Source organism: Ruditapes philippinarum, unplaced genomic scaffold (genome assembly GCF_026571515.1).
Source record: "Ruditapes philippinarum isolate M1 unplaced genomic scaffold, ASM2657151v2 ctg64_1_1_1_1, whole genome shotgun sequence".
Classification (NCBI taxonomy): Eukaryota; Metazoa; Mollusca; class Bivalvia; order Venerida; family Veneridae; genus Ruditapes; species Ruditapes philippinarum.
The window spans coordinates 403,051-424,063 of NW_026859760.1; the positions used below are offsets into that span (position 1 = coordinate 403,051).

Consider the following 21,013-nt stretch of genomic DNA (forward strand, 5'->3'; position numbering starts at 1 on the left):
CCACAAAAGACATGGACATTTTTCCCACTGCGAATTCCGCTCTGCAACATTTCCATGCAGTTATTTTAGACGACTCTAAATGTAAATGTGACAACAGCAATTATTCCAATAAGTTAATTGGTCTTTGCCGAGAAATTCCATTAGCAACGGTTAGATTACACACAGCAAAATAAAATAAAAATCCGATTAATAAGTTTTTGATCAATTTGTCAATACCAATTAGAGCTATATGAAGTTATTAGTTAAATCAACATTCGACTATTGCGTATTGGATCGCATATGCGTCGCGCCCAGTCCTAATGATATGTTCTTGATTTTTTCAATAGATTAACTTGGATTCATTTTTAATGTATTTATAATACATGTACAAATCTACTATGGTCAATTGTACTATTCTGTTAATTAGGTCATTTTGTGAACACTATGTACAAGAATCTAGCGTAAACATTCCATCAAAATGTTTGTACACAGCAAAATAGCAATATTGGTATAAACCGTGGAACTGAGGATGCTGCAAAATTGATCGAAATATTCTCTGTACCGAAATAGACCAATGAACGCTGAGTATTCCACCACTATCCTTTAGTACATATATTAATACATTTGCATCCATTACACGGAAGCTAATAACCGTTTGTTTTGGATTTTTAAACCCGGTATTTTAATTGTGCTTTAGTGTTTTAAATCATTTTTTGGATTACATTCGCTAGATATGGATCATAATTGTGTGTAGAGACAAAAAGGGGCTGTCTGTGGATAAAAGAGAGCCCCACAGGGCGGATTTATTTTCATCTAGGGTACAGGAAAAATTCGTCCAAAATGGCGGATCTCGAGGCAGTACTCGCGGATGTGAGCTATTTAATGGCGATGGAGAAGAGTAAATCTACTCCAGCCGCCCGTGCAAGCAAGAAAATAGTGCTTCCAGATCCCAGGTATAGGGAATGAACACATTTTGATCTTCTTTCATATTGCATTAATCACTTAGCTTGGTCCTGCAATTTTGACATTTATGATGAGATTTTTACTATTACACCGGTTTATTAAATCGCGATAAATATTCTTTTTCCGGTCATTTCTGTGGTTAATTAGTTGCTATTTGTCATTGATTTTGAATCATTTTAATTTCAGTGTAAGGAGTGTTATGCATAAACATTTGATGAAGATGGGAGAAGTGACGTTTGATAAGATCTTTAATCAGAAATTAGGTGAGTGTCAGTGTACAAAATACCACGTCAAATTAATCCTACAGGAGGGAGAATTTCCAAGACAAATCATTCCTAAGAATATATTGATTATTAATTGTTGTCATCTTGTGCTTTCAATGAAACTAGATAAATGTATTAGCTTATGTTTGAACGAAATATAATCCCAGGTGCACATTAAGCAAGAATGTCTACAGATAAAAATGTAGCCCAACAAATTGTGCACCAGGGCTTTCTATTATATAGAATAATAGATGATAGTCGACCTACATGTAAAGACCAACATCTATGTAATGTCACAGGGTGAGAAAAATGTCCAGCCTGACCGGGACTCGAACCCTGGACCCTCTGAATACCATTCCACGGCTCTTAGTCTTACCGACTGAGCTATCCGGCCGCTTACACATCTTCTCCCCTATTAAGTGAACAGTTCTGAACCGTGACATACTTCACCGCAATATTGAAATTCGTCCTCGAATTTCACAAAGCTACAGAGCAATGCTAATTGAACTCTGAGCTAGATGCAGTCACAGTCCCATGATGGGCGCCAAATGTCACAGGGTGAAAAAAATGTGCAGCCTGACCTGGACTCGGACCCGGGACCCTCTGAATACCGTTCTGCGGCTCTACCGACTGAGCTATCCGGCTGCTTACACATCTTCTCCCCTATTAAGTGAACAGTCTTGAACCGTGACAGTAATATATATCAGTTTGTTTCTAGAAGTCGAAATATTGAGACTAATTTAAATGACTAAGTACTCACTCTATGTTCCTGAATTGTGGGTATGTAAGTTAAAGGTATAAGTCCCAGCCAGAAATCCCACAAACGATTGTCAATGTAAGACAAATACAAAAAGTAGCTACTGCCATAACAGTTTGCAGGGAATTTACCTTGTCATTTTGAAAACCCCTTCATGTTTTATTGAAATTATACATCAGCAGTGTCACAGATTTAAATGATTTTTGTAGACCAGTTTACACTGTCAAATTTATAGAATATACTGATTATAAAAATGTATCTTCTTGATGCTATTTTACAAAAGAAACTTGAATGTCTTAACAACTCTAGGGCATTTCTCAATTAAGGAAATAGGATGATGCACCACTGTTTTATGTTTCAATCAGTCTCATAAAATTTGTTTTCTAGTTTTAATGCAGATTTTAAGACATCTTTGGACATATCTTGGCATGTCTGCCTACTAGCTTTACTTGATAACTAACCAGTAATTGTCATTCTGCACAAGCGACCAGTTCAAGGTTTTCATTATAAATAACAGATTGGCGATCCATATCATTGGTTGAGATGCTGTTAAATGGCGATCCATATCATCAGTTGAAATGCAGTTAAAATCGGTTATGTTTTCAGCCTATAGATTAAGTTTTTAAAATATCCTCCTTGACCCATGGCCAAATGATGCCCAAACCGGTTGTTTTTGTTGGTACATCTGTTGCCTCAGATAAAAATGAAAATCCTGCCAAAAAAATGAAAATCCTGCCAATTACTAACCCACATGATTTCTGAATGAGTTGTGAAAGAGTCTTAGACAAAGGACCATTATACTCAATGTTTAACATTAAATTAATTGTCACAGAGAAATATCAACTTGCCTGAGGATCACACCAGGGACCCCTTGATTACAAACCCGATGATCTCCCTATTGAGCTTAGCGAGTGGACATAAAAAGTAATGGGCCCATTCAATAGGCGATTGAAGTGTAAACATTTTGAAAATTATATTTTGATAATATTTAATTTGAATGCGTGGAATTTTAACTGGAGGGTCAAATTTTGTTAAAATCTGACATGGGGATTTGGTCTTGTAGTTGGTTAAACCTAGTCAAAATGACCCTCATGATTTCATTGCTAGTGAACACCCTGGTGTATGTAATAGCATTTTGGCACCTGCATTTAGTGTGCAGTCAGTTTCATTAACAGGGATAACAGACCATCTGAGTGCAGTTCAAGTCATTTGTCTGTTGTTTTTACTTCAGCCCAGGGTTTTCATTATTAACAGATTGGTGATCCACATCAATGATCATAGGTTGAATTGCTGTTAAAATCAGTTGTATTTTCAGCCTGTAAATTAAAATATCCCCCTCAACCCTTGGCCAAATTGGCTGTTTTTGTTGACACATCGGTTACCTCAGATAAAAATGAAAAGCCAGTAATTCAACCTTAGAAAATTTGAAACTTCAGACAAAAACTTTTTTCTATGGTTTTTATCTTAAGTCTAAATCTGTTAGTGTGATCCTATTTAAAAACATCATCTTCCTTGAATGAAAATATTATATTCATGCTCAAGTAGTGCAGGTGCCAGAGTGCGTTAATATCATGATCTTCAATTAAGCAAAGACATGCATATACTAGTTGGCTTTTTTCACCAGTTGGTGCTAAAAATACATATCTGATGTTGTTCTGAAACCAATTCCAATTCCAAGTGATAGACCTGTAGTATACACATTCAAAACAATCTGTAATGGTCCGAAACTGATTTATGTTCTTTATTCTATAAATATCAATGTTTTGCAATAGCAAGGTTTTGCAGCGATAAATTTTGCAAACAGAATTCAAATCAGTTACATTTCTTTGTTCTGACTTCATTTATAAATTAGCTTATTGTTTATTTTTGTTTCTGTTTTTTTTTTAACAATGTAGTGTGACTTCGTACAATCATGTTTGTTTGGGATTTTTTAAAGATCTTGACAAACAGTTTCACTACCTACGATGATAATGGTAGTCACACTATAGCCACAACAATTGTTTACTTTCTATTGATTGTCAAAGTATTTGTAAATGTTTATTCTAAGTTTTCTTCATTTTTACATTTAATTACATTGTATATTGATAAATTGATATTATAACTATATTTTACATCATACATGTGTACATACCTATTCAAGTTTTTGGTTTGATTCATCAAATCGTCAGAGACAAAGACTTCATTATATATTGTATATATCTAGCAGTCCTAGTGTTGTGTGCTAAGTTTTTCAACTTATTTGGAATTTGGAATACGATTAAAACAATTCGTATTACGCATTATTAATAACTGGATATTTTTCTTGAAGAGTGGCACTTAGTGTTCCCACACCGAATGATTATATTTTATATTGCCTGCTACACAGTAAATGAGCCAATTTTTGGAGAAAAAAAACAACAACCAAAAAACAAACAAAATGTAGATCTAATGCATACTTTTTTAAAGAAAATATATTGCATATAAAAGTTTTCAGTACCCTTCCTCCCCCCCTAGGGAACACCGATTTGCAAATGGATGGATTGAAAATGGCCTTGTCAAGTTATTTCAGGGTAGGGCATTATTGATTGTCATTGAGTCAATCGTACATGTACAATCGTACATGCCATAAGGTCACAGACGCTCAGAATTGCTCCTGCAAATCAGGTATTTATCCCTCAGGCAATTTACAGTGACTCATATACAAGTGTCTCTCTTAAAGTCAGAACAAAAGACATTCAAGATTGATACTATAATTCAGAAAGTTGACAATTTTCTTCCTAAAGCATGACTTGCCACTTTAAAATATACAGTTCTACATGTATACATACTTGTTACTTCTGTCAATTAATACTGGAGCTTCGTGTTGTATTGATACTTCCTACCATAAGTCATTATTCATTAATTATTCAACTTACTTTTAAAAACCTTTTAATTGATAATGCATCCTTTGTAATCTTGAAATTATATTGATGACTGAGTAACATTTTTGGTTGAAACAGTTAAATGTTATTTTACAGGTAGATATATTCACATGTATGTGGTGCTCAGTGTTAGGTGTTGTGAATTTTTCAAATTCTTTGCCAATATACATTATTGTATACATATAATCAGCAGGATACAACTCAATCTCTTGACAACTTACAACTTACATAAAGTCCAGGCCAGTGTGATCAAGAGAGATTTCAGTGCCAATTACAATATACATAATATACATATGAATGTAAACGATCAACACACTAAGTCACCCTGTCTATAATGTCTGTCTTTTTATCAAGGCAAGAAAGTTCCTGCCCTTTTCCATTAATTTACTCAGTCAAGTGATACAGATCCAATAGGGCCTCTTGTTTTATGGGATTATGTAACTCTTATAACTTCTTAATGGCATTTTGTTTATGACACAAATTATCTGAAGAAAAATTTTGTGACTTGAAATATTATTTGTAATGCATACATGTACATGATTTATTACTTTTGATATGAACCATGTCCCACCTTGATCAGCAGTGCTGTAACGAAAAGTTCTGTAAAGTTCTAAATTGCTGCAAAGTTCTTGTAAAAGTGAAGTGATTTCAAGTTTCACGAATAATAAATACAGTGTTATCCTTCCAGGACTTCCATTATACTGCCCTCACACATACCTCGCGACCTTACTGCGTCCTTACTGCGACCTTGCTACGACCCAGGACGCAGCACAGTCGCCATGGACGCAGCAGGGACGCAGCGAGGTCGTAGCGAGGAACCCAAGGACGCACAAGGTCGCAGACCGTCGGCGACTATTTTGAACATGCACAAAACAGTCGCAGAAACTCTGCGTTCTTGCTGAGTCCTGGTTAGGTCGCCCTGGGATCGCAGTGGAGTCGCCATAGTCGCAGCAGCATCGTAGTAAGGACGCAATAAGAACGCAATAGACGTAGTACACTCGCACTAAGGACGCCGTAAGGTCAGACTCAGAATGAAATTTACTGGTAAAAAGTATTGTTTTTATAGACGTAGCAAGAACGTAGTAAGGTCGTCGTACAGTCGCAGGACAGTCGCCGGACAAACGCAATAGTCGTCGTAGAATCGCCGTAATGACGCAGAGAACACAGCACAGTCGCAGCTGGGTCGCCGATGATCGCCGTGGGGTCGCCTTGGGGACGCAATACAGTCGCAGTGGAAACGCCATGGACGTAGAAGGGTCGTATTGAGGACATAGAGAAAACGTACTGAACACAAGACTGCAGAGCCCCGGACCGTCTGCGAGAGAAATTTGAAATAAAACCAACGATTTTCGAAAGAAAAATGCTATTTTACTAGTTTTCAGGTCGCAGTAAGGTCGTGGTTTATGTGTGAGGGCACCTTTAGTGGAAGTTTGGAAGTTATTTATACTCCTGATTCTGGCTTCCCAGTGTCACACACATTTTGCAGACTCTTACTTCCAAATGGAAGCCCTGTGACCCCTGTCCTCCCATAGCCTGCTGGGGGCAACTGAATTCGCCCATTCAGCCAGTTCAGACCAAGATCAGTCAGTCTGATCAGTGTCCATGGTCTGCACTGTTCACTATTTCAGTCGGTTTAATAATACATGTATTTGGAAATTTTTCTTAAAAAATCATGAATAGTTTTGCCCAAAATGAGTGATCGAAAAGTCCATGAATATTAGATGTTAAGTATTGTAAGGGTCGAACAATAAAAGTTGTTTGTTTTCGATATATATGAAATACTAGCAGTAGAATTATCATCAGTTGAAGAGCGGTTTTTTATGTGTTTGTCAACAGAAACCAATTCTCCTGTACAAATATTCTACTGTCATGTTTCTATACAGCCATATTGATCACTGTAGCCGTGTATTGATTTGACCAGTGTTACTGTGTATATAAACGCCAAGTACAGAGCTTAACTTTAATGTTGCCCTACAGAGTAACTGACGTGTTATGTGCTAGTATGACATCTTTTTAATCATCACAATATCAATATTATAGCTGTCACTTAACTTAAGTAGCCTTTCTCTTAATAAAATTTATAGTGTTTGTGATTTTAAAACATAACATGTAGTAGGTTGGAAAAAACTTGCGTGACCTTCTCTTTACTAAACTTGATCTATCCTTGAACCTGCAGCATGAATTTGTGTTATGAATTGATTATAGATTTCACCTGCTTTGAATTTGGCACAGTCTAATAGAAGTTTAAGTGATTATCAAAAAAAGAAAAGAATTGAGCTACCTCCAAAATATAGACTGCATGGGATGTGCAGGCTGGCCTGACTCTATACTGGTTGCAATGGCACTTGAGTTAAAGTTAAAGGTTGAGAAATCTATTTATAAAAGAATTTTATTTCTTTTCCTGTAATGTGTAATAAATGACCCTCAATTGATTTAAAAAAAAATTATGATTAAAAAAGATCAATTGCACCTAATGAATCTGTAACTTTGATCACAGCAATTTGAACTTCGCACCATGGTTTGAATTTAGACCCATCTATTATCTATAATACAATTTATCAATTTAAAGTGGTTGTGTTAAAAATAAACAGCACTGTGTACTGTGTAAAGTCTGGTCTGAGTGAGACTGCAATAGTAGAAGACGTTGGGACTGACAAGGTCATTTATATAGTTCTTCCAGAAGCTCTTTTAATGCTATAGCTACTGATTACTGGCTTAATGCACTTTAGTAAAAATAAAAATAAAAAAAACTTCAGCTCCTTGGCAAAAAATCTGTTAATTATTGCAAGTGAAGTGCTTTTTAAAAAAAAAAAGATTTTTTTTTGCCTGAAGTGATACTTTATTATATATAATATATAGAAGTCACTTTGAAATACATGTAAAGGTAGAGATACAGGATGTTGCAAGATTTTTTACACAAAGATAACAAAACACCCAACTTAAATTACTTTTGCGATATCATATATCGTATTATAGTATGAAAGCCGTTTTTACCTTCCTTAAGTTTTGTATGAAAATATAGGGCTGCATGTTATACATTATGTATATACTGTAAACTCATTTATATTTACATGGATGTATCACTTTTAGTACATAAATTATTAGTTACACTGTAGCCTCGATATATCGCTCTCCATTATAACGCTGAATCTCAGTAAAGCGCTCATAGACCTTGGCTCCCAAAAAAAAAAAAAAAAAAATATATATAAGTAGATCTAGATTTATAGCGCGCTATAACGCTTGTTCAATTTGACAGTCAAGTACAATAAACAATTGTATTATATATAACGTGAGCCGCATGACAAGGGTTATATTGCAAACAACCATTTATATACATGTACGGCCATATAACCTGTCAAGAATCTTTTGTAAAGAATTTTTACAACAAACTTACTTTTATTAGAGAAAAGAATGAGATTTCTTTCTGATAAATTGAAAGCAGCCATGTACATTGTATGTTATAAAACTATATAAAGATCATGATTATCCAATGAAAAGCGACATCGCAAACATGCAGTAGTATAAAGTCATGTTAAGGCTGGAAAGATATGTCTATACATTTGTATGTTGTTTTTTTGTAACTATTTTAAAATCAGTTGTAATCAATCTTTGAAATTATTAACCAAGGGAATGGTTTTGGTGTGTACATGTAATATGTATTTGACTGTATTTGTTTTATTTTGGTCTTCACTAGTCATTGTATTTTTATGCCCCCCTAAAAGATAGATTTGGATGGGACATAATTAGATTCTATTTCTGTTTGTCTATCTTTGTGTTTGTTTGTTTATTTGTCACAAAACTTCAACATTGACAATAACATGAAAGTCTTTCCACATACAGTCACCAAACTTCTGATAGCATGCATCTTGATATGCTCTACCAGCCGTATTCATTTTAAAGCTGATGAGGTCAAAGGTCAAGGTCATCACCAAGGGCATGGCATTCATAGGAACATATTTCTGCATTATGTTATCATTCTTGAGCTGCATTCCAGGCATTTTTACTCATGAAGTTGAACTCTGTGAGATTATAATTCAATGACAAGTGTCATGCTATTGTTTCATTGTATGTAAGGAACAACTTGTTAAGAATCATAAATGTATTACAACATGTACTCAATGATGTAGATACATATATAATGAGAGTTAAGACTTTATTTTAAACATATCTATTTAAGCTATATTGCAATAAAAGCATGAACATTACTTCAATGACTCTCAAATTCTCTTCCTTAAGTGTGGGACATAGACGTACATACATAAGTACATGTACATTGTAGTACCAGTACTTACTGGAGTTTTCTCTTATAAGGAAATATGACCATCATGACTGCAGAAGAGCTCAAACCCACAATCCCCGAGTGAAGAGGCAGACACCTTGACCAAAAGGCCATCTCTCCAAAGTGGTCAGGACCATCATGGTACATGTACATGCTAAAGCAAAAACTACATTTTAAAATTTGCGATTGTTTCCATCTATAGATGAAAAATTAAATCACTACGAAATGTATGCGATTGAGTTTTTGTTAATAAATTAAACTGATAACATTTTGCATCCTTTTCAATTATAAAGCTACTGATTATCCTTAACAAAAATGTTTATATAGAGTGATATCATATATGGGGAGATAGATTATACATTGTGACAGCCGGCCGCCCACACGCTGATTTGATAGTGATGATAAATGTCATCTGTAAAAATTACAGTACTGTAATAGAAAACTTGTCGAATTGATGTTTAACAATGCGAGTTCTTGTGTAATTTCTGCGTTGCTATGATCAACGGTCCAGTACATTATGTACTAATTTACATGTATACTAGTCAAATTTTAATGGCTCGTCAATTAATTATTCAATTGGGCATTAGTCATTACTAGCATTTTCATTTGAATATTGGGTTCTTGAACTTCCATTATAGTATCCGTGTTTAGATGATCATTAATATTTATGAAGTAAATATCTAAATATTTTAAATGGTTAGATGTATGTCACTTGAAGCTTCATGTATAGTGAAAGCAATTCAATAATGAAATTTAAGGCTTGACAAAAGTTTTTGCCTTACATGACAGAGGTTGTTGGTTTGAGCCCAATATTCAGCTACAGTAAAATGGATGATGTTAATGTTTTTGCTTCTCTTTTCTTCCATATAATGTTTTAATGATTTGCCTGCAACAGAATCTTATATGATGCAGGCAGTTTTGAGTGAGTTCTGACCATTGTTGTCTATTTTTTTTAAACAACCTTGTTCAGATTGAAAGATGGACACGTCCATTTAAGATATTTTGTGTGGTACTGTTTAAAGTTAGTCAGCCAGCTGTACATGTACAGAGCATGGCCAGACTACATGGATGTATTCTGAATAATTAGAATGGTATGACATTATACCGGTGTCAAAGGTCAATTCATCTCTTTTGGTTCCATCCAGCAGAATATTTTAACTAAGGATTAAACTTGCAACCTTCAAATCCTCTGCTTGATACCAGTTTAAGTATATCTGTAACGCACCCTCTGACAAACATTATCCAAACCCGGTCAGTATCTTACAACACTACTGAAAAGTTAATATCAAAGATTAATCAAAGAATAATTTCTCATGCGCATTATAAAGCCATGAGTTTAATCAGTATGCAAATCATAATGACTTGTTGATAAGATTTAACAATATAAAATAATGTTGTATTGTAAATGATCCTGAGGAGGTCCACTACAACAGTCTTATAAATATTTCCTGTCTGATATGTATATGTAGGTCGCAGGAACTAAAAATAGATTTTAAAAATGTAATATCAATGCTCGTGTGATACTGTGAGTCCTAATGCACTTTAAAGAAACTTTAAATTTTTTACTTCAGAGTGTCATGAATTTGCATGATTACCCCTTGTCACAATGTAACACAACCCCATCTAAAACATCCTGAATCCGTTTTGGAGTCGTTCAAGTTTATACAAATGTAATGGCACTATATGATAATGTAAAAACGTCCTTTGGGACCTTTTTTTGTTACGTACACTTAATATGCAGGATAAAAACTTTTTAAAATCTTGGTTCAAGAATGGCCTTAAATTTACCTTTGGGAATATGTTATCGTGATCCTTTTTTCCCCTTTTCCCATTTACAATGAAAGTAAGTTGTACTGGCTGGTTACCCCCATCTCAGTGTCTGTTCTTGAATTTTCTTTTAGCATCTTATTTTGAGTACTTTTTGAACCATGCTGATTGCACGCATGTGTAACAGTTTTGTAACATGAGCAATTTATCAAATGTCTTATCTTGTATATACATTTGTAGCACTTCAATGTACTTGTTATCATTTAAGTGAAAGTTATATAGGATAAAGAAAATGACTAGAATTTGTTTTTATACATGATTTAGTGATAGTCATGTTAACTTGTTTGTGTTGGCCATGTTTAAATTTGTTTGTTAGCTCACCTGAGCATGCTCAGGGTGAGCTTTTAGGATCGATGATTGTCCGTCGTCCGTCCGTTCACATTTTGTTGTTAACACTCTAGCGGTCGCATTTTTGCCTCAATCATCATCAAACTTGGTCAGGATGCTTATCTAGTTGATAGCTCGGATGAGTTCTAACATGGGTCATCTCGGATGAAAAACTAGGTCACAAGAGCTAAAAATAGAAAAACCTTGTTAACACTCTAGAGGTCACATTTTTGCCTCAATCATCATCAAACTTGGTCAGGATGTTTGTCTAGTTGATAGCTCGGATGAGATCGAACATCTCGGATGAAAAAGTAGGTCACCGGAGCTAAAAATAGAAAAACCTTGTTAACACTCCAGCGGTCACATTTTTGCCTCAATCATCATCAAACTTGGTCAGGATGCTTATCTAGTTGATAGCTAGGATGAGTACGAACATGGGTTATCTCGGAAGAAAAACTAGGTCACAAGAGCTAAAAATAGAAAAACCTTGTTAACACTCTAGCGGTCACAATTTTGCCTCAATCATCATCAAACTTGGTCAGAATGTTTGTCTAGGTGATAGCTTGGATGAGTTCGAACATGGGTCATCTCGGATGAAAAACTAGGTCACTGGAGCTAAAAATAGAAAAACCTTGTTAACACTCTTGCAGTCACATTTTGGCATCAATCATCATCAAACTTTGTCAGGAAGCTTGTCTAGGTGATAGCTCGGATGAGTTCGAACATGGGTCATCTCTGATAAAAAAGTAGGTCACCAGAGCTAAAAATAGAAAAACCTTGTTAACACTCTAGCGGTCACATTTTTGCATCAATCATCATCAAACTTGGTCAAGATGCTTGTCTAGGTGATAGCTTGGATGAGTTAGAACATGGGTCATCTCGGATGAAAAAGTAGGTCACCGGAGCTAAAAATAGAAAAACTTTGTTAACACACTAGCGGTCACATTTTTGCCTCAATCATCATCAAACTTGGTCAGGATGCTTGTCTAGGTGATAGCTTGCATGAGTTTGAACATGGGTCATCTCAGATGAAAAACTAGGTCACCGGAGCTAAAAATAGAAAAACCTTGTTAACACTCCAGCGGTCACATTTTTGCCTCAATCATCATCAAACTTGGTCAGGATGCTTATCTATTTGATAGCTCGGATGAGTTCGAACATGGGTCATCTCGGATGAAAAACTAGGTCACAAGAGCTAAAATTAGAAAAACCTTGTTAACACTCTTAGCGGTCACAATTTTGCCTCAATCATCATCAAACTTGGTCAGGATGTTTGTCTAGTTGATAGCTTGGATGAGTTCGAACATTGGTCATCTCGGATGAAAAACTAGGTCACAGGAGCTAAAAGTAGAAAAATCTTTCTAACACTCTAGTGGCTACTGTTTTGATCCAAATATCCTGTAAATTGGTCTGAAAGTTTGTTTTGATGATTTCTAAGTCAAGTTCGAACATAGGTCATCTTGGATGAAAAACTAGGTCACACTGCCCAAATATTGAAAAACCTTGTTAACATTCTTGTGGTCACATTTTCGACTCAATTATCATCAAACTTGGTCAGGATGCTTGTCTAGGTAATTGCTCGGATTGAGTTCGAATCGCATGTGAAACTAGGTCAACCGGAGCTAAAAATAGAAAAATCTTGTTAACAATCTAGTTTGCTACTGTTTTGATCAAAGTATCCTGGGAAATTGGGTCTGAAAGTTTGTTTTGATGATTTTCTAGGTCAAGTTTGAATATGGGTCACCTGGGTAAAAAACTAGGTCACACTGCTCAAATATGGATAATCCTTGTTAATACTGTAGTGGTCACATTTTTGACTCACCTGTCATGAGACTTGGTAGAATGCTTGTCTAGGTAATTGTTTGGATGAGTTTGATAAGTCAGGTGAGCGATCTAGGGCCATCATGGCCCTCTTGTATTTGTTTGTGTTGGCCATGTTACATTGTAATTTGTTTGTGGTAGTGATGTTAATTCATTTGTGTAAGTGATGTTGGTTTGTTTGTGTAAGCCATGTTAATTTGTGTATGTCATGTTAATTTCTTTGTGTTGGCAATGCTAATTTATTGTGTTGACCAGTTTGTCTGTGTTGGTCATGTTGATTTGTTTGTGTTCACCCCCTGTTTATTTGTTTGTTCGTCATGTTAATTTGTTGTGTTGACCCTGTGTTGATTTGTTTGTGCAGAAAGTAGCAAACTGTTTGTAAGGAGCAAGAACATATCAGAAGTGGAGTTGTTGACGCAAAACATGGGACCGCGGCCCAAGCCAAGAAACTGGCTGCAAAGAAACCTGTGGCCAATAAGCCAGCAGCTAAGAAGTAATTTAACTCTCGAATGATTGGTCATGTTTTCTTGTTTGTGCTAGTCATGTTAATTTGTTGAGTTGACCCTGTTAATTTGTTTGTGTTAGTCATGTTAATTTGTTTGTGTTATCTATGTTAATTTGTTGTGTTGACCGGCAGTTAATTTGTTGCGTTGACCGGCAGTTAATTTGTTTTTGTTGGTCATGTTATGTTATTTGTGTTGGCCACGTTAATCTTGCATCAATTTTGTGACTGCTATCTTGCAGTATTCAATGTTTTGATTTTATTCTAGGTTAACATTTGATCTTTTAATAATGTTATTGTTTAGTTCTGTAAAGATTGTTTTTTTGGTTGTTTTTTTTTAGGAAAATAAGATCATTTTCAGTTTTGTTTTATTTTTTTGCGACCTTAAATTAATTTATGCCTATGTTCTGTTAATTTAGATTCATCTTATGAAGCTATAAAAAAATTATGAATCTCATTCAAAAGTCGTGATTCTGCTGTAAGTAAGTAGATTTATTCTGCAATAAATGCCTGATTTATGTGGGGAAGTAGTGCAGTATTCCAGAGATTTTTTTATAGTCTACAGCGAAAGGTATTTTGCTGTTTAGAAAGGTGTATGATTACATATTTTTTATATTTCTGACATAAATTTTTTCCTACCTCTTACTGCTTGTGATAAGGTATCTATGAAAGAACTTTTTAAGTATGTATGTAATCATTTTTTAGACTGGAATATTTTGAAGGTGCTCACATACATTTATTTCTGCGAATATGCCTTCTAGCTTAGTAAGATTGTTATTTACAACTTCAGGTTTTTATCATAATTCTGTTTAATAAAGTCGCATGTTAGTATTGTTGACTAGTGTTAAATTTGTTATAAATATAACAAACTGTTCCATAAATACTTGATATAACATTTTCAACTGCCTGTTCCAGCAATATTTGATTAACCGCCTGTTCCTGCAATACATGATATAACAAACTGCATGTTCCAGCAATTCTTGATATAACAAACCGCATGTTCCAGCAATACTTGATATAACACACTGCCTTTTCCAGCAATACTTGATATAATAAACTGCATGTTCCAGCAATACTTGATATAATAAACTGCATGTTCCAACAATATTTGATGTAATAAAATGCCGGTTCCATAAATACTTTATATAACTTTTTTAACTGCCTCTTCCAGCAATACTTGATATAATAAACTGCATGTTCCAGCAATATTTGATGTAATAAAATGCCTGTTCTAGCAATACTTGATAAAACAAACTGCCTGTTCCAGCAATTTTTGATGTAACAAACTGCCTGTTCCAGCAATACTTGATAAAACAAACTGCCTGTTTCAGCAATACATGATAAAACAAACTGCCTGTTCCAGCAATCCTTGATATAACAAACTGCCTGTTCCAGCAATACTTGATAAAACAAACTGCCTGTTCCAGCAATACTTGATAAAACAAACTTCCTGTTTCAGCAATACATGATGAATTTTAACTGCCTATTCCAGCAATACTTGATATAGCAAACTGCCTGTTCAGCAATACATAATAAAAAAAACTGCCTGTGACAGCAATCCTTGATATAACAAACTGCCTGTTCCAGCAATACTTGATAATACAGACTGCCTGTTTCAGCAATACGGTGATAAAACAAACTGCCTATTCCAGCAATACTTGATATAACAAACTGCCTGTTCCAGCAATACTTGATATAACAAACTGCCTGTTCCAGCAAAACATGATAAAACAAACTGCCTGTTCCAGCCATACTTGACTTGATAAAACAAACTGCCTGTTACAGCAATACTTGATATAACAAACTGCCTGTTCCAGCAATACTTGTTATAACAAACTGCCTGTTCCAGCAATAATTGATGTAATAAATTGCATGTTCCAGCAATACTTGATATAACAAACTGCCTGTTCCAGCAATACTTGATGTAATTAACTGCCTATTCCAGCAATACTTGATATGATAAACTGCCTGTTCCAGCAATACTTTTTATAATACAAACTGCCTGTTCCAGCAATACTTGATAATACAGACTGCCTGTTTCAGCAATACGGTGATAAAACATATATAACTGCCTGTTCCAGCAATACTTGATAATACAGACTGCCTGTTTCAGCAATACAGTGATAAAACAAACTGCCTATTCCAGCAATACTTGATATAACAAACTGCCTGTTCCAGCAATACATGATAAAACAAACTGCCTGTTCCAGCAATACTTGATTAAACAAATTGTGTTTTTCCGCAATACTTGATAAAACAAACTGTCTGTTCCAGCAATACTTGATATAACAAACTGCCTGTTCCAGCAATACTTTGTGTAATCAACTGCATGTTCCAGCAATACTTCATATAACAAACTGACGGTGGCCTAGTGGTTAAGGTGTCTGTCTCTCAACCCAGAGATCAATGGTTCGAGCCCTACTCGGGTCACGACCATGTGTCTTCATATGACACCAGTACTGGTTGGTTCCAGGAAGCGGACTCGAAAGTGATTAATATAAGTTGCAAGAACTTGTTTCGCAATCAAGCTTAAATAAATATGTTTAAACCTAAACAGCAATACTTGATATAACAAACTGCCTTAATAATACATGTATCAGCAATTATGATAATTAAAGTACTGAACTGTATATTGGTATTTCACTTGATCAAAATACATAAAAAATGTTAGTACATTTAATCAGCAGATGCAAAAATAGTTTACTGATGCAATAGTAATTACTGCAATGTGAGTAAACGAAAAGAGTTGCATCATCATTAGATCCAACAAATGCATTGGATATACATGTTGTAATTATTTAAATCATTCAATATTGTTGAAGTTCATGCATCAGATATTTTTAACTATATGGCCCACGCTGTGGTTTGCAGGAATCAAATTTGCAGTTTATCTCTTTTTAGGATCAAAGTAGGGGACGGTAATATAAGGATGTTAAAGTCAGGGCATTTTCTGTTAATGTTGCTTTGTAATTGTCTCTGCAGGGCAGTCATTTTATACATGGGTTTTGCAGTGGAATCAAACGTCCAATTAGCTATCCTCATGTGCTATATGTGGGCGGAGTAATAAAATCATACAAAAAAAAAATGTAAAATTCTTGTACAAAAATAAAATCAATACGTATTTTCCTGCTTTTAGCTAACAGACTGCCACCAAATGCAGAAGAATCGAGCATGTTATAATAAAGTCGCCCACTGTTTACAGAAATCAGACGATTATATATATATATCTGCTGTTTGAGCTTACAGATATATTTATATGATCATGATTCTTGGATGAGTTCCTAGATATTTCACTATCTGTTAAATGCTCATGAAATGCCGCTGAAAAATAAATCAATTTCCATCAGAAATTTACACGTTTTTTTTCTTCCCCTCGTGAGTTATGAAAATTATTCAAGTGCTTATTTTTTTTCTTATTTTTTTTCTAGCCTTTTATTTATCATGCTTAATATCTTGCATGGATTTTTTCAATCTTTCAGTGTGAACAAAACAAATTTAAGAAAAATTTAAATAATTGAAATACTTACTGACTTGTGCAAATTGTGCAGACATAAGAAGCTTGTGCATACTAAATCTGCGCTCAGGTCACATGGATAGAACCTTTGCCGTCATTAATTTAGGCTAATTAAAGAAGAATAATTCAAAAATATTCAACTTCATGTCAACTTCATGTCGTAAAATTTTATTGTTTTCTTATTTATATGTTTGTTAAAAAGTGCCTGGGTTTTACATCACACCAACACAGTATATGCAGGTCATATGGCTATATGTTGGGATTAAACGACGGACCCCAAGTGGCTAGGGGCAAGTGGTTTGAAGTCAGCGACCTTTAAACATATACATTTAATTGTAGATGTTTTTGTACTTTGGTTAGATTATTCTTCATAAAACCACCCACTTTAATGGTCATACTGAGGCAAGATAGGTCTGAAAAAAAGATAGATCTGATAAAAAAAAGGTATACAGATTTGGTCTCAAAGATGATATTTATATAATATAGCATGCATAGTTTGAAAGGCGGACAACTTTGGTCGAGTGGTCAAGATTGTTTACTTCCGATCATTTGCCTAATTACTGTGGGTTTGAATCCCGACAGTGACTGGATTCTTTCATGCGAGGAAGCTATCCAGCTAGCTGACAGAGTGTCAGTGGTTCTACTCCGGTGCCCGTAGTGCCTGAAATAATGCACGGAAGGGCATTCTGAGGTCTTCCTCCTCCACTAATGATGGAAAGGTCGCCGTATTACCTTAAATGTGTAAAACCCAACCCCCCCAAAAAAAATAAAGAAACAATTTGAAAGGAATTAAATGTTGAACTTAAGATCTACAAAATTTGCTGGTTAACTAAATAACTGACAAATACATGTAGAACTTTATATGTGTATTTGTAAATTGATATAAAATGTACTAATTCAGTTCAGTTGAAGAAAATAGGTAACAACAGATTGAAGGTTCATATCACTGTTTATCACAAGCATATCCTTTGGCAATATAGGCTTGGGCTTATCAGTTAATCTTGTATGAATAATACACAATATTGATTTCAAGAGAAATAAATATAAGAAGAAAATAAAAAGCTCCTCTCCTTGGCAATGTTTGACCTTGACCTTTAAACACATGTATATGTATTTAATTATTTACCTTGCAGCAACCAGGCTTATCATGATTTCGGCTTGCATGTTTACATTCTATAGTTGTGATGATATTTGATGAAAATCTACAATACTGAGTTTTTTTCCGCAATAGTTTTACCCCCACATACAGGTTTATTCTTTGTAGTATCATACATTCAATCAGCGTTCAACGGCACATAGGTAATATTAACTAGAACCAATGTACTGGTTCCCCTCATTTCGTAACAGTAATATCATATATATAGGTAAATTTCACTCACCTGGTTCCCGGCATCTTCCATGGGAGATCTTTATGATGAGAGAATGATTTCTTCAGATAAATATTTTGGTCTACAAGATAAATATGATTACTTTTCATGTTTGTTGATGTTCTCTATTAAATTAAATATGATATGATTATATTGAATGAAGCTGTGAAGAACATGCATGTAATAAGTTTTCTTCTTTTCTGTGGGCAAAGTGAAAATTGTTTTTATTTTTCAGAATGCTTAATTACTCAAATTTAAAATTTAGGGCAAATAGGTTTTAGTTTTAATGTTGGGTGTAAGACTTTTGTAATTGCAGAGTAATGGTCAAAATTTAGGCAAAGGGCATGCCCCCAAATTCATGCCTATTTTTAAATGGCAAAACTTAATTGTGAAGTGAAATATTGAAGTGATTAAAGCACTATAATTATGTGAAACTTATCAATTATAGCCCTTACACCATGTACACTGTAAGTACTAAGTTGTGCAGAAGTTAGTTAGGAAAATAGTAATATACAAAGTTATATGCCCTATTAAAGGTATTTTAATATCACAATTATAATTGCATATGGCTGGGCAGGTTGGCCTGGCTCTGTAGTGGCAACAAAGGTCAATCACTTTCAGTTCCAGCAGTTTTTAAGTTCCCCTAGATGTCACCAAAATAATACCTTGGTAGATCCTCTTTTAAATTTAAAAAAAAAATAGAATTTCATGCAGAACTTCAGTTGCCATGGTAACCAATAGGAAAATGTTTGATAATTTTGTTGTCAAGAATTGATATGATCCATGTTGAGACTTGAAATAATTTTGATTTGTTTAAAAGATATTGTTGGCAGTTTCTTCAAGGTCTTTTATGATCCCTGTAAATTATGCATATATATCGATCCCTGTAATATGCATAGCAAAAAAAACTTTGAAAATTGAGTTGTAAAAAATCTATTGTTTTGATTTTGAATTTTTTTCACATAAATATACCAATGGTCATTTAAGTGATCATCAGCAAAAATTGTATATATTCAAATAGTATCATTTGTTTGTGATCCTGGAAGCAGTGTATGGGGGCGCAGTTATTTTCCGTATGATGTATGAAATTTAAAAAAATCCTTGAAAATCACCAAGAAAAAAATTTCTGGCCTGATTTTGAATAGAATTTCACATTACAGACTTTTGTTTGACTTTTTGACTAAAATATTTTCTAATAATTTTCACACATCAAAGTAACATGTACCCTCAGAGATGTCCAGGGGTGGGCGGGGCGTGATTTCAGGGTTCTATATATGTAAGCATGTATATGAAAATGATTCAAGGCAAATTTTATATATTATAGGTATTTGATTCACAGTCCTTTAGAGCATTTAGATGCTAATTATCAAGTGAAGAAAGCAACATTAAATGTGAATAAACTTGGCATAAAAGTAGCAAAAAGTCTTCCATACAAAATACTATAACTTAAAAGTTTTACCAATGTCCATATTGCACAAAAGGCAAAAAGATGGTTCAACAATATAGCCAATGAGTCTATGCTGCATCGAACACAAGAATAAAAAAAGGCGTTGAAAAATAAAAAAAATTAAATAAGGAGCATTTCTGGATTAACAGGCTTGTCAGGTTGCATTAAATTTTAACAAAATCAATATGATAAAAAAAAATCACGCGTTCATTAAAATTTGTCTTCTTTATTCTTGTTAAATGAAAAAAATATAAAAAAAACCACAACAACCCAACAACAACAACAAAAACGTGATCTATGTTAATTAGATGCTTAGAAATGTGTGATCTATTTCAATGAGGAGTGTTGAGTGCAGGAAAGATTGTATTATACATGTATTTATGATCTGAATTATTTTCTTCCTTGTATCTGCCAACAATAACATGCAGCACTGCACGATTGGCTTAATTGTGCATTATATTGATAAAAAAGGCAGGCAATTAAGGTATAACATTGGGTGTTGAAAGTTTAATGATAATTTTGTTTCGAAATCAAAGTGACTAGATTTTCTAGTTCACACATCAAAGATGGCTGATTTCTATATAATTATCAAGGTATAACTCTCTCATTTGACAGTTATTGTGGTTTTATAAGGTGGTATAAGGTGGCTTTGTGGTTAAGGTGCGTGCCTCTCAACCCAGGGATCATGGGTTTGAGCCCAATTAATATTCTGTTGGACCATGTTTCCTCATATGAACTGGCGCTAGAAATTTACAAATCTATAAAGTTTTGTTATGAGTCCAAAGTGAAAGTTTTGTTTGTTTGTTTGTTTCATTTTACGCCTTTTCCCAACAGTATTTCAGTCATATAGGCAGGTAGTTTCCTAACCATCGTTCCTGGAGAGTTACACCAGTACTAGACTACCTTCCTCCGTGCTAAACTACCAAAGCATCTCCCGGGGATCAAACCCACGCCAGAGAGGCAACTGGATTAGAAGTCATCGACTCTAACCTCTCGACCATGGAGGCGGTTCCAAAGTGAAAGAAATGAGTACAAAGTTAAAACGTTAAACCCAAGCAATATTTTGA

The 21,013-nt window shown here is 34.5% G+C and overlaps 1 protein-coding gene across 3 annotated transcripts in view; it reads left to right on the plus strand.

The window, feature by feature from the left end:
* Positions 1 to 581: 581 nt before the first annotated feature.
* Positions 582 to 21,013, plus strand: part of LOC132757839 (beta-adrenergic receptor kinase 2-like) — a 103,253-nt gene continuing 82,821 nt past the window's right edge. For all 3 annotated transcript variants that reach the window (XM_060749284.1, XM_060749283.1, XM_060749282.1), the window contains exons 1-2: positions 582 to 932; positions 1,129 to 1,205. In XM_060749284.1, coding sequence (XP_060605267.1) covers positions 820 to 932; positions 1,129 to 1,205 — 190 coding nt within the window. In that variant the 5' untranslated portion in view covers positions 582 to 819. The remainder of the gene's footprint in view (positions 933 to 1,128; positions 1,206 to 21,013) is intronic.